The 13,021-nt window shown below is 41.3% G+C and overlaps 1 protein-coding gene across 6 annotated transcripts in view; it reads right to left on the bottom strand.

Moving 5' to 3' along the window:
- Nucleotides 1-317: 317 nt before the first annotated feature.
- Nucleotides 318-13,021, bottom strand: part of LOC137369457 (tyrosine-protein kinase JAK2-like) — a 289,126-nt gene continuing 276,422 nt past the window's right edge. For all 6 annotated transcript variants that reach the window (XM_068030695.1, XM_068030694.1, XM_068030697.1 and 3 more), the window contains one exon: nt 318-7,925. In XM_068030695.1, coding sequence (XP_067886796.1) covers nt 7,818-7,925 — 108 coding nt within the window. In that variant the 3' untranslated portion in view covers nt 318-7,817. The remainder of the gene's footprint in view (nt 7,926-13,021) is intronic.

The raw sequence follows: 13,021 nt of genomic DNA, 5'->3' as shown, positions 1-13,021 counted from the left end.
AAGTATATGGATGCTGTTCTAGCTAATATAATTGCAATACATAACAGTTCCATTCTGAAGTAGGTACCTAAATGTGCAGTGTATATGAATCATGCAGACAAAAGTAATACAATTTAGCTCAATGCACTTCAATTATCTATTGCAAGTGAATTCACTCCTTAAAGCACTTGTTTGCAGACAGACATACACCCCTCCCCCAATTTGTTTTTAGGAGTTACAAACCATTGTTTGTATCATTAATATAGTATCTGAACGTATAAATTAATTTCTTAATCTCTTTTCAACCCATTGTGAACAAAACCACACTAGAAAACTCATTAATCAAAATAAGTTTAATCTCAGAAAAGTTGAACAGATAGCAAAATTTCAAGTTGTAAAAATAATCATGATTCGATTTTATTTTCTGAACAAACAGTGCACACAGATTAAAATGTATGTAAAAAATATGCATGTTGGACAATAGTTTACAAGCACTGTAACATTCTGAAGCTGTTCAGATTATTTAAACTTGCGATAAAGTAGTGAGTTAGCAGCAGAATAGACTATTTAATCTCATATATATATGCATTTACTGTTGTTTTATCACAGTTTATGTCTTTTTATAGTACAAGGCACAATAGCAAAATCACATCTTCATAACAAGAAAATGAGGAAATAAATGCACTTTTGAAAGTACAGCTGACCAACAAACTAACCCAAAATATTTACACAACTTTATACAATACGTTTTTCCATTAAAATTATTTTACCTTTTCTTAAAAGACAAAAGATAGCGGAAAGTTTACATGCATTAAATTGTAGTAGCACAACCTAAATGAAATGAGTCTTAAAATTATAAGGTGATGACTTATTTTCGAGCGGATGAACAACGCAGAAAGCTCACCAACAATCAGGATTTTCTTGGCAAGTGATGTCTAGTTTACTAGTGAATGACCAGATTGAAATGAATCATGCAGACAAGATGGGCGTTGATCTTAACTCCAGGAGTTCCACAAACATGAGAAATGATGCCTGCCAATGTTGAGTTCTATTTTTGAATTCAGGAACCAAGATTCATCCAGTTTATGCAAAGTTGAAAAGGGAAGACAAGGAGAGGGAAAATCAGGAAGCAGTTATTAGCGGACACCAAGCTGGGTTTAAAACAATGTAGGAGGATGAAAAGGATAAGGAATTCTCGTTTTGAGATAGGAACATAGGAACAGGAGAAGGCCTTTCAGCCCCTCGCACCTGCTCTACCATTCAATTAGATCATGGCTGCTCTGTACCTCACTTCGTTTGCCTGCCTTGCCTCTACATCCCTCGAAACCCTTAGCTAACACAGATCTATTGATCTCAGTCTTGAAAGCTCCAATTGAAGCAGCATCCATATCCTTTTGGGGAGAGAATTCCAGATTTCTACTACTTATCGCATGAAAAGTGCTTCCTGATTTCCCTCCGAAATGGCCTAGCTCTAATGTTAAGATTATTATCCCCTTGTACTCGATTTCCACGTCAGAGGAACTGATTTCTCTGTATCTACCCTATTGAATCCATTTAACGTATTAAATACCTCAATCAGACCACCCCTCAATCTTCTATGCTCAAAGCAACACAAGCTTTTGCAACCTGTCTTTGCCACTTAACCCTTTAAGCCCCATGAGACTCTGTGATGCAATTTGATTTTAACAAAAGTAGCAACGCTGGTGTAAGATGGGATATTTGGAGCTTCCGAGCAATGAGAAAGTAAAGTTCAGAGGAGCACTGAGCATTGTAATATTGATAAAAACAGACTAGATTGAGTCTGCAAATGAGAAAGAAATCATCTTTCACATGATGAGATTCTGAGGTGTAATTACAGCTTCCTGATATATGGGAACATTATTATAACCTGTACAAAGGATAACAATTGAGGAGAAACAGAAGTGTTCGGCATGTAAAAAGAAACTGATGCTTTCTGAGGCACTTTCACAATGGAAGAGTGGGCAGTCCATATGAGGTCAAAGGAAATAGTGAAGTAAAGAATGTCAATGGATGAAAAAAGTTGAAGGACGGAATCGAAAGGAGGATTGGGTGACTATTAGTTAGACTTGTTAGAGAGACAAGAAGCTGTTCTTGCAGAATTGAATGAAACAAGATTTTTAATGCTCTTGACAAGCACGGAGATTAAGGTGTAAAGCGATTCAGCCACTGCACAACCAGAGAACTGGAAACTGTGTGTATGTGAACTGAATTTAGAGTCATATTAAGAGCGCACACAAGCCTGAGAACCCCCAAGCTAAGTGAGTCAAAAGATGACCAAGAACTACAGCATATTTACAGTGATTTATGAAACTAGTTTCTGTCAACATAGTTTTGGTCCGAGGCTACATCATTTTTTTTTTCAACAGTACACCATGCCAGACTGTCAATTACCATAGCGAATCATCACCTTGGATTTCTCCAAAGTGTTCAAGAGCAGAGTTCCATAGATTTGTAACTTAGGCAATAAGATAACCAGCAGGATGGCCATGTTAGAAATAGTCAATTGGGTCTGAATGTTCGACCTTTCATAATTTTACAAAATCTGATTTGAGGATCATAAGGCAGTCATTTCAAGGTTACAGTGTTCACTGTTCTTAGATGCATTTAATCAACATTCTCCGAATAAGTTCTGTTATTAATTGGCACCTCCTATGCAGTCATCGCTGGCACAACTTTAAGGGCCAGCTACAAAAAATGAATCTTAATCTATAGATATTCAGCTTTTCGTATCACTGCAAGAATTCTAGATCACAGTGGATTACTACCAAAGGTTTAGTGTCATTTTATTTATAGACAGAGAAAGGGTCAATTGGATCCATGCAATACATTTATATGTTATTTTCTAATGCTTGCTCAATGATGATGGATTTTTCCTGGGTTAAATTACTATCAATTGTAAATAAACATCTATCACTACCCACAAAGATCTGAAGAAACAATACTATTCAAAGGACTAGCATTGCTAACATTTTTGAAAAGCACACTTGCAGCTAGAATGTGGTCTCTCTGAAGTAAGCAAAACATTTGTCTCCATAATTCACAACCTGTTAACATTTATATCGAAAATTAAAGGTATTCCTGTGGAGTATTTTCTTTCACCATTTTTTTTTCCCAATTTAACATGACTTGCCGTGCATTGTGAACATTGGAACCTGGCAGGAAATCCTAAATCATGCCTAAAATTTTGGTCTACTGCTAATTTAGAATGAGGCTCAAATGCATGCTGATTGAAATTACTTATTATCTGAACAGATCATGTCAGATCATTTCAAGCTTCTACACAAATGATGTTCTATTTTCAATTTATTTTGACTGACGCACAAAATAAAACAATATCCGCTAACAACCAGCATAATTATAATCTTAAAAGTTAACTGAAATACAAAGTTATACCCCACCCCCCCCCCCCCCAACCACCATAATCTAGCAGAAATCCTTTGGCTTGTATCAGATCAATATTACCAACAGCACTCTCTTACTCAAGTACTTTTTGGATGCATTAAAAGATGTATGTTGAAATTAGTACATTTCTGATGTTGGGAATTGTGGTGCATAGCAAACATTTATAATAAACTACATACTGCTCTTGATGAATGGCAGTTTCATCAAAACTGCCACAAATTCCTTAAACATAATATTCCAACAACTTCATTTATATGGCACTTTTACCCCGGTAAAACATCCCAAGGTGGTTAACAGGAGCATTATCAGACAAAATTTAACACCAAGCCACATAAGCAGATTTTAGGAGAGATGACCACAAGCAAAAGGTGGGTTTTTGAGGAGCTTCTTAAAAGAGGAGAGGTTGTTGAGGGAGGGAATTCCAGAACTTGGGGTCGAGAGAGCTGAAGGCAGGCGCCAAAAGGTGAGGCAAAGCAAATCGGGATGAACAAGATGCCAGAATTGGAGGAATATTGAATTCTTGGAGGGTTGTAGGACTGGAAGAACATACAGAGATAGGGAGGGGCAAGGCCATTAGGGCTTTGAAGACAAGGATCAAAATTTTCAATTTGAAGCATTGCTGGACCAGGAGGCAATATAAATCAGTGAGCACATGGGTGAACGGTACATGGTGCAAATGAGGATGCAGGCAGCAGATTTCTGGATAAACTCAAGTTTATGAAGGCTGCAAGTTGGGAGGTCGGCCAGGAGAGCACTGGAATAGTCAAGTCTTGAGATAACAAAAAGCATGAATAAGAGTTTCAGCAACAGAAGGGCTGAAGCAGGGGCACAGATGGAAGTGGATTTAGGCAGCCTTTTGAGCTCAAGACACAGAGGTTACAAACAGCCTGATTCCACCTCAGATGCTAATGAGGGAGATGGAATTGATGGCTCTGGAAGAGAGTCCAAATAAATTGTAGACTTTGAAAGATTATCCATGTGAAACTTCACTTTCTTTCTGTGGATACATTAATTTTACTACCAGCATTGGAAAGCAATGCTGGTAGCAGAGCACACTCCAAAACCCACTGGAGTGATAGATGTTCAATGTGAGTTATGTAGATCCAGCCTAGATTTGGCTTCTCGCAGCCAATCACAAAAAGCTAAATTACAAAAAACTATTCAGCTATTGGTGGCCGTACCTTCAATAGTATAGGCCCTAAACTTTGGAATTCCCGCCCTAAAGCTCTTTGCCTCCCTAGCTTTCTTTCTTTTAAGATGCTCCATAAAACCTACCTTTTTGACCAAGTTTTTGATCATTTGTCCTAAATGTGGCTTGCTGTCAAATTCTGTTTGACAATGTTCTTGTGAGGTGCCTTGGGATATTAAAGGCATTATATAAATGCAAGTTGTTGTTGTCTCTCAACGTGTAAGACTAGAGTGTCCTCTATATAAAATGAAATGCACTTTTTTTAAAAACTTCAATCGCAAAGCCTTGCCAATCTCAGGAAAACATTCCAAATTTGACATGCACCAACATATAATAATAAATAGCAGGTATGGAATGACTAACTAACTTCTAACTAAAATGTAAATCACAACTTTACTGAGAGTTCAATACTGAACAGCACTTTAGATATACTGCTATTCAAATAGGAAGGTGGAATGATGGCTTTAATAAGAAGACATTCACTGCTGCATCCATTAAAGAATATTTTTCCTTATTCAGAATAACAGCAAAGAACTTTAAATTGAAGAGATGGAGAAACGGCAGTCAAATACAAATATACACAGTCCACTTAACATTGTGGAGTAGGTTGCTATTTGCTATTGGGCATTCTTTCAAACAACATCAATGTAAATGAATGAGGTGCTAAAGTTAAGAGGCGCATTTTACTTTCCTTTGGACAGATAAAGGCAAAATACATTGAAAAAAGCAAAAGCAATTTAGATATTTTGTGCACAAACAGGAGGAAAAGTGGTTTCTGAGGATATGGGCATCAGAGACAAAGTGAACACAGGCTTTGCATTTTTGATTTAGCCTATAGGAAATATCTCCTGGTTTGCTCTGGTCAGTCAGCATTATTAATTACCTGCGGTTCCCAAGGAGCAACCATAGAAACTTAGTTTTTTAAAAATCACAGTATGTTTTTTTAAATTATTTATTACTATGTTTCAGTACTTTCTGTTATTGCAGCCAATGTGGACCTGATCAGTATTGTATCTTGGCTTATTTAGCAGTTTAGTAGTAAGACAACACAGAAGTAGTATTAAGCTGATATGCTTTAATTCACCAACACACTTCTAGCATGGTACTCCGCATTCATCACCTCAAATTACTCTTCGACGACTAATGCCAACGAGACTACACCTGGGCTTTTTCACAGTTCAAGTGAACATTGCAAGAACATTCCACAAGCAAAACAATACCTTTTAGTGAAATCCCAGCGATAGCACTGGTGATAATACCAGACTAATCTTGCCACAATACTTCACATCACACCTTACCATCAAAAAAGATTCCAATGTGACCTCAAACGTACTTGCAACCAAAGTGGAAGAAGCAAATGAGCATACGACTTATACAGTTGTTATTAGTTGCATAACTCTAATCATGAACAAATGAAAGATTTTAATGTATAGCCCACTTTTTTCAATATTGATAGCAGTGCATTGGTGTTCATATGTGGTTCGTTTACAGAATGTACGGTGTTCCCAAATGCTCTATTTTCAGTTAGTTTGGTGCAGAGAAACACTAAACTATTGACACTTGCTGAGATTACAGGTTGTACTTTGAAATGATTCAGTTAAAACGGTTAATGTACAGCTGTAAGAGAACTTTTAGAAGAGTACAGAAAATTAAAAATAAAATTGACAATGGGGAAGCTATATTGCAATTCATCAAGCTCTAAACTGGTAGCAAACAATATTGCATCAAAGTTTCCTTGCTCTCCATGTATAAGTAAGTATATAACTATATTTATGTATTTTGCAATTTCATACTCTTTAGCACAGAATTAATCCCAGCAGTAACAGTTAATTTACTACAGTCAAACTGAAAAAGAAAGTTCAGATACTGGTCCCTTTATATTTACATTTTTGTTGGACCTCCTGACCTACTGAAGAATGATTTTCTATCGAAGAGTAAGGGCTATAGAGGGTTTGCATTATTTTTTTAAAATTAATTATTGGGATGTGGGCTTCGCTGACAAGACTGGCATTTGTTGCCCACCCCGGCTGCCCATGAGAAGGAGGTAGTATGTCTGATTGGCAGATTGAATTCAAAGATGGTTGGGCATGAGGTCCTACCAAATTAATGTATGTAAATTAACTGATTTGTGGACAAAACAATGAATCCTGCATTGATAGTTTCTATTCTTTGAAAAAAAATAGAAAATGTCCCTGAGCTTTTCTTCATACAATTAACCTAAGCAGACTGCAATCAACATCTTTCTCCTTCACAATTGATCCAAGTGTGAGAAACATAAACATAATTGCAGTATAACAGGTATGGCTGATCAGGTTACTAACCATGCATTTGCTGTACATCCCAGATCACATGCAGCACAATTCTTTCTTTATGAATGTGGTTTCTTCGAGACATTATGTAGTGGCAATTTCCAAAACTGCGTACCACTCGCAAATCTTTTAGGAACTTACCACCTGCCCAACATACACATTATTCTACAGTAATACACACTTTCCACATCATTGTTTAATAATCACTGTATTTGAATTCACAGCATAGTTGATTCATGAAACTATTCTTTTCTTTCTAGTTAATAGAGCCAAAGTAATATCATAGGACCCATCTACATTCCTGTCAACACTGCTTTAAATTCTAATCTATGACAATTGTAAATGAGATTGCTGTACAATAGAGTGGAATTATTCTCCACTCTTTGAAGGAATTGATGTTAGAGCAGTTTTGGGTTACACAGGGCAAATATAATAAGAGATTTCTTTTCTTTAGCCAGTTCTTCTGCAAACAGCACAGACAGCATAATGTTTCACATTCACCACTGAAGACCATTTGATGTTCATCACAAAGGAAAACTCCAGGCATCGCTATAAAGGAAGTGTCATTTCTGTAAAGTTAATTCCTCCTATTAAAAACAGCTGCAATGCTAAATCCTCCTGTTACCATGCCTGAAGTGGTCAGATCATGTCACAGTTACAACACCTACTGGATTACTTTTTGTACAGACAGCATTAGCAGTTTGTCCTGATGAACTGAGACTTCACTGTGGAAGTGCTATCATTTCCCATGGGTTGTAAAATAAGTCCAAAGTGATCCCGCCTGGCTGAACGTGATGGGATAGCGATTAGTCCCCTTGATTTGGCTTAGTGCCCCAGAGTGGATGGTACCAGGTACAGACTGGAAAAGCAGCAGTAATGCTTGGATAAAAGAGCACTCAGCTGAACTTTTTGCACATTCATCCTCCCATAGAAACCCTTGTAGAGTCCACTTTTTGAGTAAGTTCCTTAAAAGTCGGGCGCTGAGTTGATGCAGTGTTCCAGCAGTCCATCATTGTTGAAAACATCTGAGGTTGAAAGCAGAAGCATAATCACGATTAGAAAATAAGTTTGAGAGCAATGCATGTCACCATCATAACATTGCTAAAAATGTAGGTTTTTTTAAATATATAAACTTTTCTTGACAACCTTTGTGCTCAACAAGGTGCTAGTAAAAGAATTATTTTCCCCTTCCTTCATTATGCACTGTCCACAACAAGCTTTCATAGGTTTAGTTTATTATGTGTCAGTTGTATTGTCAGCCCAGGCTTGGAAGATCACCCCCTACTGCGCCAGTAGGGAATATACTTCTTTACACTCCCTACAGCAGCCTCTTCAAGTGAAACTGCCCATTTAGTGCCTACTAGTGTGGAATTATCAGCAGTATTGTGGTGTTGACTCATATCCACATTAGGGTCTGTTAGGGTTAGAAGAAGAGGCACATAAACACTGGCATTGACCATTTGAGTTGAATGGCCTGTTTCAGTGCATGATGTGAATTCTATTTAGTGTCAAATACAGCCCAAAATCATTTCTCACAATAACTCTTACAGCCAGCACAGAAGAGACTTGTATCCCATTAGATGGACTGGCTCAGACAAACACAATGAAAATTTCTTCTCTTTGCTGGCTGTATAAGTTCATGCATTAATTGAGTTTAGATAATCCGTATGCAGTGACTAGTGGGTGTGGGTTCAGACCCACAGCACAAGCTCCCCATAATTAGATGGTATATTGACATTCTCACTCAGAGACTCACGGTCCATTAAAGCCTGAAGCTGTATTCCCTGATAACTGCTGCAATCTCGAAAGGACAATACCGGACTCCAGTAAGAAACATTAAGCATTAAAAGGGAAGCGAACCAATCAGCACCCCAAAAAGAGCAGCAGCTGGCAGATATCAGCTTTCCAAATAAGCTGAACGATTTGGAACAGCACAAAAAAAAGCATTTGGAAATATATCTGCTTCAGCTACTCCAGGACTCTGTGCACCACCTCACTAACTATTGTTCTGCCAGGTGCCCATTATGCACTTTACATTCTGATAGTAGAGAAAAACCATTTTATTTTGCTTGATGCACACAACATTAAGGTAGTATAAAAGTCACAACATTTCTGACTTCTATAATACACCGCTGTACACTACAGGAATTTCTAACAAAATGGCTACAATAACCACAGAGGTGTAACTTGTTTACGAGTTTTTAATTGGTAAATAATTACTTCAAAGAATACTCTAAATATTTGTACACTATGGGCTAGATTTAGTGCTGGAGGAGAGGCTCCCGGCGCCAAGATGAAAAGTCACGGGGAACCCAGCCTCTGCATTTTTGCAGACCCCTGGAGCGATCCTCTGGTCTTTTTGTGTCAAAGTTTTAGGAGGCGGGATCCCTGTCCCTTTAAAGAGCTGCTGAACAATCAGAGGGCTTGCAGCTCAGCAGTATCAGCAGGGCCACCGGGAGCGATGGCCACTGCCGGTACTGCAGAGGCCATGGACCCAGGTCCATGACTGAAACCCCAGACAAGAGGTAGGGAGGTGGGGTCGCCGGGGCCAGTCCGGAATGCCCTGGCGAAGGGGGGCTGGGGGGTGGTCTTGTGGTCCAGTGGGAGGGGGGGGGTCCCTCCAACCTGCCGACCACCCTCCCCCACCCCAATACTCTGTGCACCCCTGCCACCTATCCCGCCTCCGGGAGCCCATATAAGGGCTGCATTTGGTGATGGCGCATCTGCAAAGGATGCACTCCATTATGTGGACTGGTAAGAAATCCGTATCCTGCTATTTAATGGCATATTAATGGCATCCCTGTTCCTGCTGGGGAACTTTAATGCCAGGGTTGGGGCCGACCGTGACTCATGGCCCTCCTGCCTTGGGCGCTATGACATTGGAAGGATGAATGAGAATGGACAGAGACTGCTTGAGTTGTGTACATATCATAACCTCTGCATCACCAACTCGTTCTTTCATACTAAACCCTGTCACCAGGTTTCTTGGAGGCACCCAAGATCACATCGTTGACACCAGCTGGAGCTCGTCGTCACAAGGCGAGCCTCTTTAAACAGCGTTCAAATCACACGCAGCTTCCACAGTGTGGACTGCGACACCGACCACTCCCTGGTGTGCAGCAAGTTTAGACTCAAACCAAAGAAGCTGCATCATTCCAAGCAGAAGGGCCATCCGCGCATCAACACTAGCAGAATTTCTCATCCACAGCTGTTACATAAGTTTCTAAATTCACTTGAAAAAGCCCTTCAAAACACTCCTACAGGGGATGCAGAGACCAAGTGGGCCCACATCAGAGACGTCATCTATGACTCAGCAATGACCACCTATGGCAAACGTGTGATGTGGAATTTAGACTGGTTTCAATCTCACATTGAAGAGCTGGAACCTATTATAGCCGCTAAGCGCATTGCACTGCTGAACTACAAGAAAGCCCCCAGCGAGTTAACATCTGCAGCACTTAAAGCAGCCAGAAGCGCTGCACAAAAAACAGCCAGGCGCGGTGCAAATGACTACTGGCAACACCTATGCAGTCATATTCAGCTGGCCTCTGACACCGGAAACATCAGAGGAATGTATGATGGCATTAAGAGAGCTTTTGGGCCAACCATCAAGAAGATCGCCTCCCTCGAGTCTAAATCAGGGGACACAATCACTGACCAACGCAAGCAAATGGACCGCCGGGTGGAACACTACCTAGAACTGTACTCCAGGGAAAACGTTGTCACTGAGACCGCCCTGAATGCAGCCCAGTCTCTGCCAGTCATGGATGAGCTGGACGTACAGCCAACAAAATCGGAACTCAGTGATACCATTGATTCTCTAGCCAGCGGAAAAGCCCCTGGGAAGGACGGCATTACCCCTGAAATAATCAAGAGTGCCAAGGCCTGCTATACTTTTTGCACTGTACGAACTGCTTTGATTGTGCTGGGACGAGGGAGCAGTACCACAGGACATGCGCGATGCCAATATCATCACCCTCTATAAGAACAAGGGTGACCGTGGTGACTGCAACAACTACTGTGGAATCTCCCTGCTCAGCCATAGTGGGGAAAGTCTTTGCTTGAGTTGCTTTAAACAGGCTCCAGAAGCTGGCTGAGCGTGTCTACCCTGAGGCACAGTGTGGCTTTCGAGCAGAGAGATCCACCGTTGACATGCTGTTCTCCCTTTGCCAGCTACAGGAGAAATGCTGCGAACAACAGATGCCCCTCTACATTGCTTTCATAGATCTCACCAAAGCCTTTGACCTCGTCAGCAGACGAGGTCTCTTCAGACTACTAGAAAAGATCGGATGTCCACCAAAGCTACTAAGTATCATCACCTCATTCCATTACAATATGAAAGGCACAATTCAGCACAGCGGCGCCTCATCAGACCCCTTTCCTACCCTGAGTGGCGTGAAACAGGGCTGTGTTTCGCACCTAAACTGTTTGGGATTTTCTTCTCCCTGCTGCTTTCACATGCGTTCAAGTCTTCAGAAGAAGGAATTTTCCTCCACACAAGATCAGGTGGCAGGTTGTTCAACCTTGCCCGTCTAAGAGCGAAGACCAAAGTACGGAAAGTCCTCATCAGGGAACTCCTCTTTGCTGACGATGCTGCATTAACATCTCACACTGAAGAGTGTCTGCAGAGACTCATCGACAGGATTGCGGCTGCCTGCAACGTATTTGGCCTAACCATCAGCCTCAAGAAAACGAACATCATGGGACAGGACGTCAGAAATGCTCCATCCATCAATATCGGCGACCACGCTCCAGAAGTGGTTCAAGAGTTCATCTACCTAGGCTCAACTATCACCAGTAACCTGTCTCTCGATGCAGAAATCAACAAGCGCATGGGAAAGACTTCCACTGCTATGTCCAGACTGGCCAAGAGAGTGTGGGAAAATGGCGCACTGACACGGAATACAAAAGATCGAGTGTATCAAGCATGTGTCCTCAGTACCTTGCTCTACGGCAGCGAGGCCTGGACAACGTACGTCAGCCAAGAGCGACATCTCAATTCATTCCATCTTCGCTGCCTCCGGAGAGCACCCTTGGCATCAGGTGGCAGGATCGTATCTCCAACACAGAAGTCCTCGAGGCGGCCAACATCCCCAGCATATACACCCTACTGAGCCAGCAACGCCTGAGATAGCTTGGCCATGTGAGCCGCCTGAAAGATGGCAGGATCCCCAAGGACACATTGTACAGCGAGCTCGTCACTGGTATCAGACCCAACGGCCGTCCTTGTCTCCGCTTTAAAGACGTCTGCAAACGCGACATGAAGTCCTGTGACATTGATCACAAGTCGTGGGAGTCAGTTGCCAGTGATCGCCAGAGCTGGCGGGCAGCCATAAAGGCGGGGCTAAAACGTGGCGAGTCGAAGAGACTTAGCAGTTGGCAGGAAAAAAGACAGAAGCGCAAGGAGAGAGCCAACTGTGTAACAGCTCGACAACCAACTTTACCTGCAGCACCTGTGGAAGAGTCTGTCACTCCGGAATTGGCCTTTATAGCCACTCCAGGCACTGCTTCACAAACCACTGACCACCTCCAGACACTTACCCATTGTCTCTCGAGACAAAAAAAGATGATGTACGGTCTTTTTGGTTTGTGATACAGCAATTGATTTATCCCTAATAACTGATCAAATCTGGCATCTGATTAATGCTTGATCGTCTCAAAATAGTTTCTGTCAGGGCTGATTAAAAACGCTGAGGTAAACCCGAACGTTCCTCGGCACTAATATCATATACGCAACCGACGCATCGCGGCAAATGTGCACGATAAAGACATCTTCAAGTCGGCGTCAGAAGATACACGGATTTTTACATCTGAATCATAGAATAGATACAGAACAGAAGGACACCATGCGGTCCACTGTGTCCTTGCCAATTCTCTGCGAGAGCAACTCAGCTAGTCCCACACTCCCTCCCTTTCCCCTTCACCCTGAAAATCTTTTCAGATAATTATCTAATTCCCATTCGGAAGCCACAATTGAATCTGCCTCCACCACACTCTCAGGCTGTGCATTCCAGATCCTAACCCACTTGCTGTGTAGAAGATTATTCCCTCATGTTATTGTTGGTTCTTTTGCCATTCACTTTGAATTGGTGTGCTCTGGTTTCTGACCCTTCCACCAATG

Source organism: Heterodontus francisci, chromosome 4, assembly GCF_036365525.1.
Source record: "Heterodontus francisci isolate sHetFra1 chromosome 4, sHetFra1.hap1, whole genome shotgun sequence".
Classification (NCBI taxonomy): Eukaryota; Metazoa; Chordata; class Chondrichthyes; order Heterodontiformes; family Heterodontidae; genus Heterodontus; species Heterodontus francisci.
The sequence above is the reverse complement of the archived record's forward strand: the minus strand, read 5'-3'. Positions and strand labels throughout refer to the sequence as shown.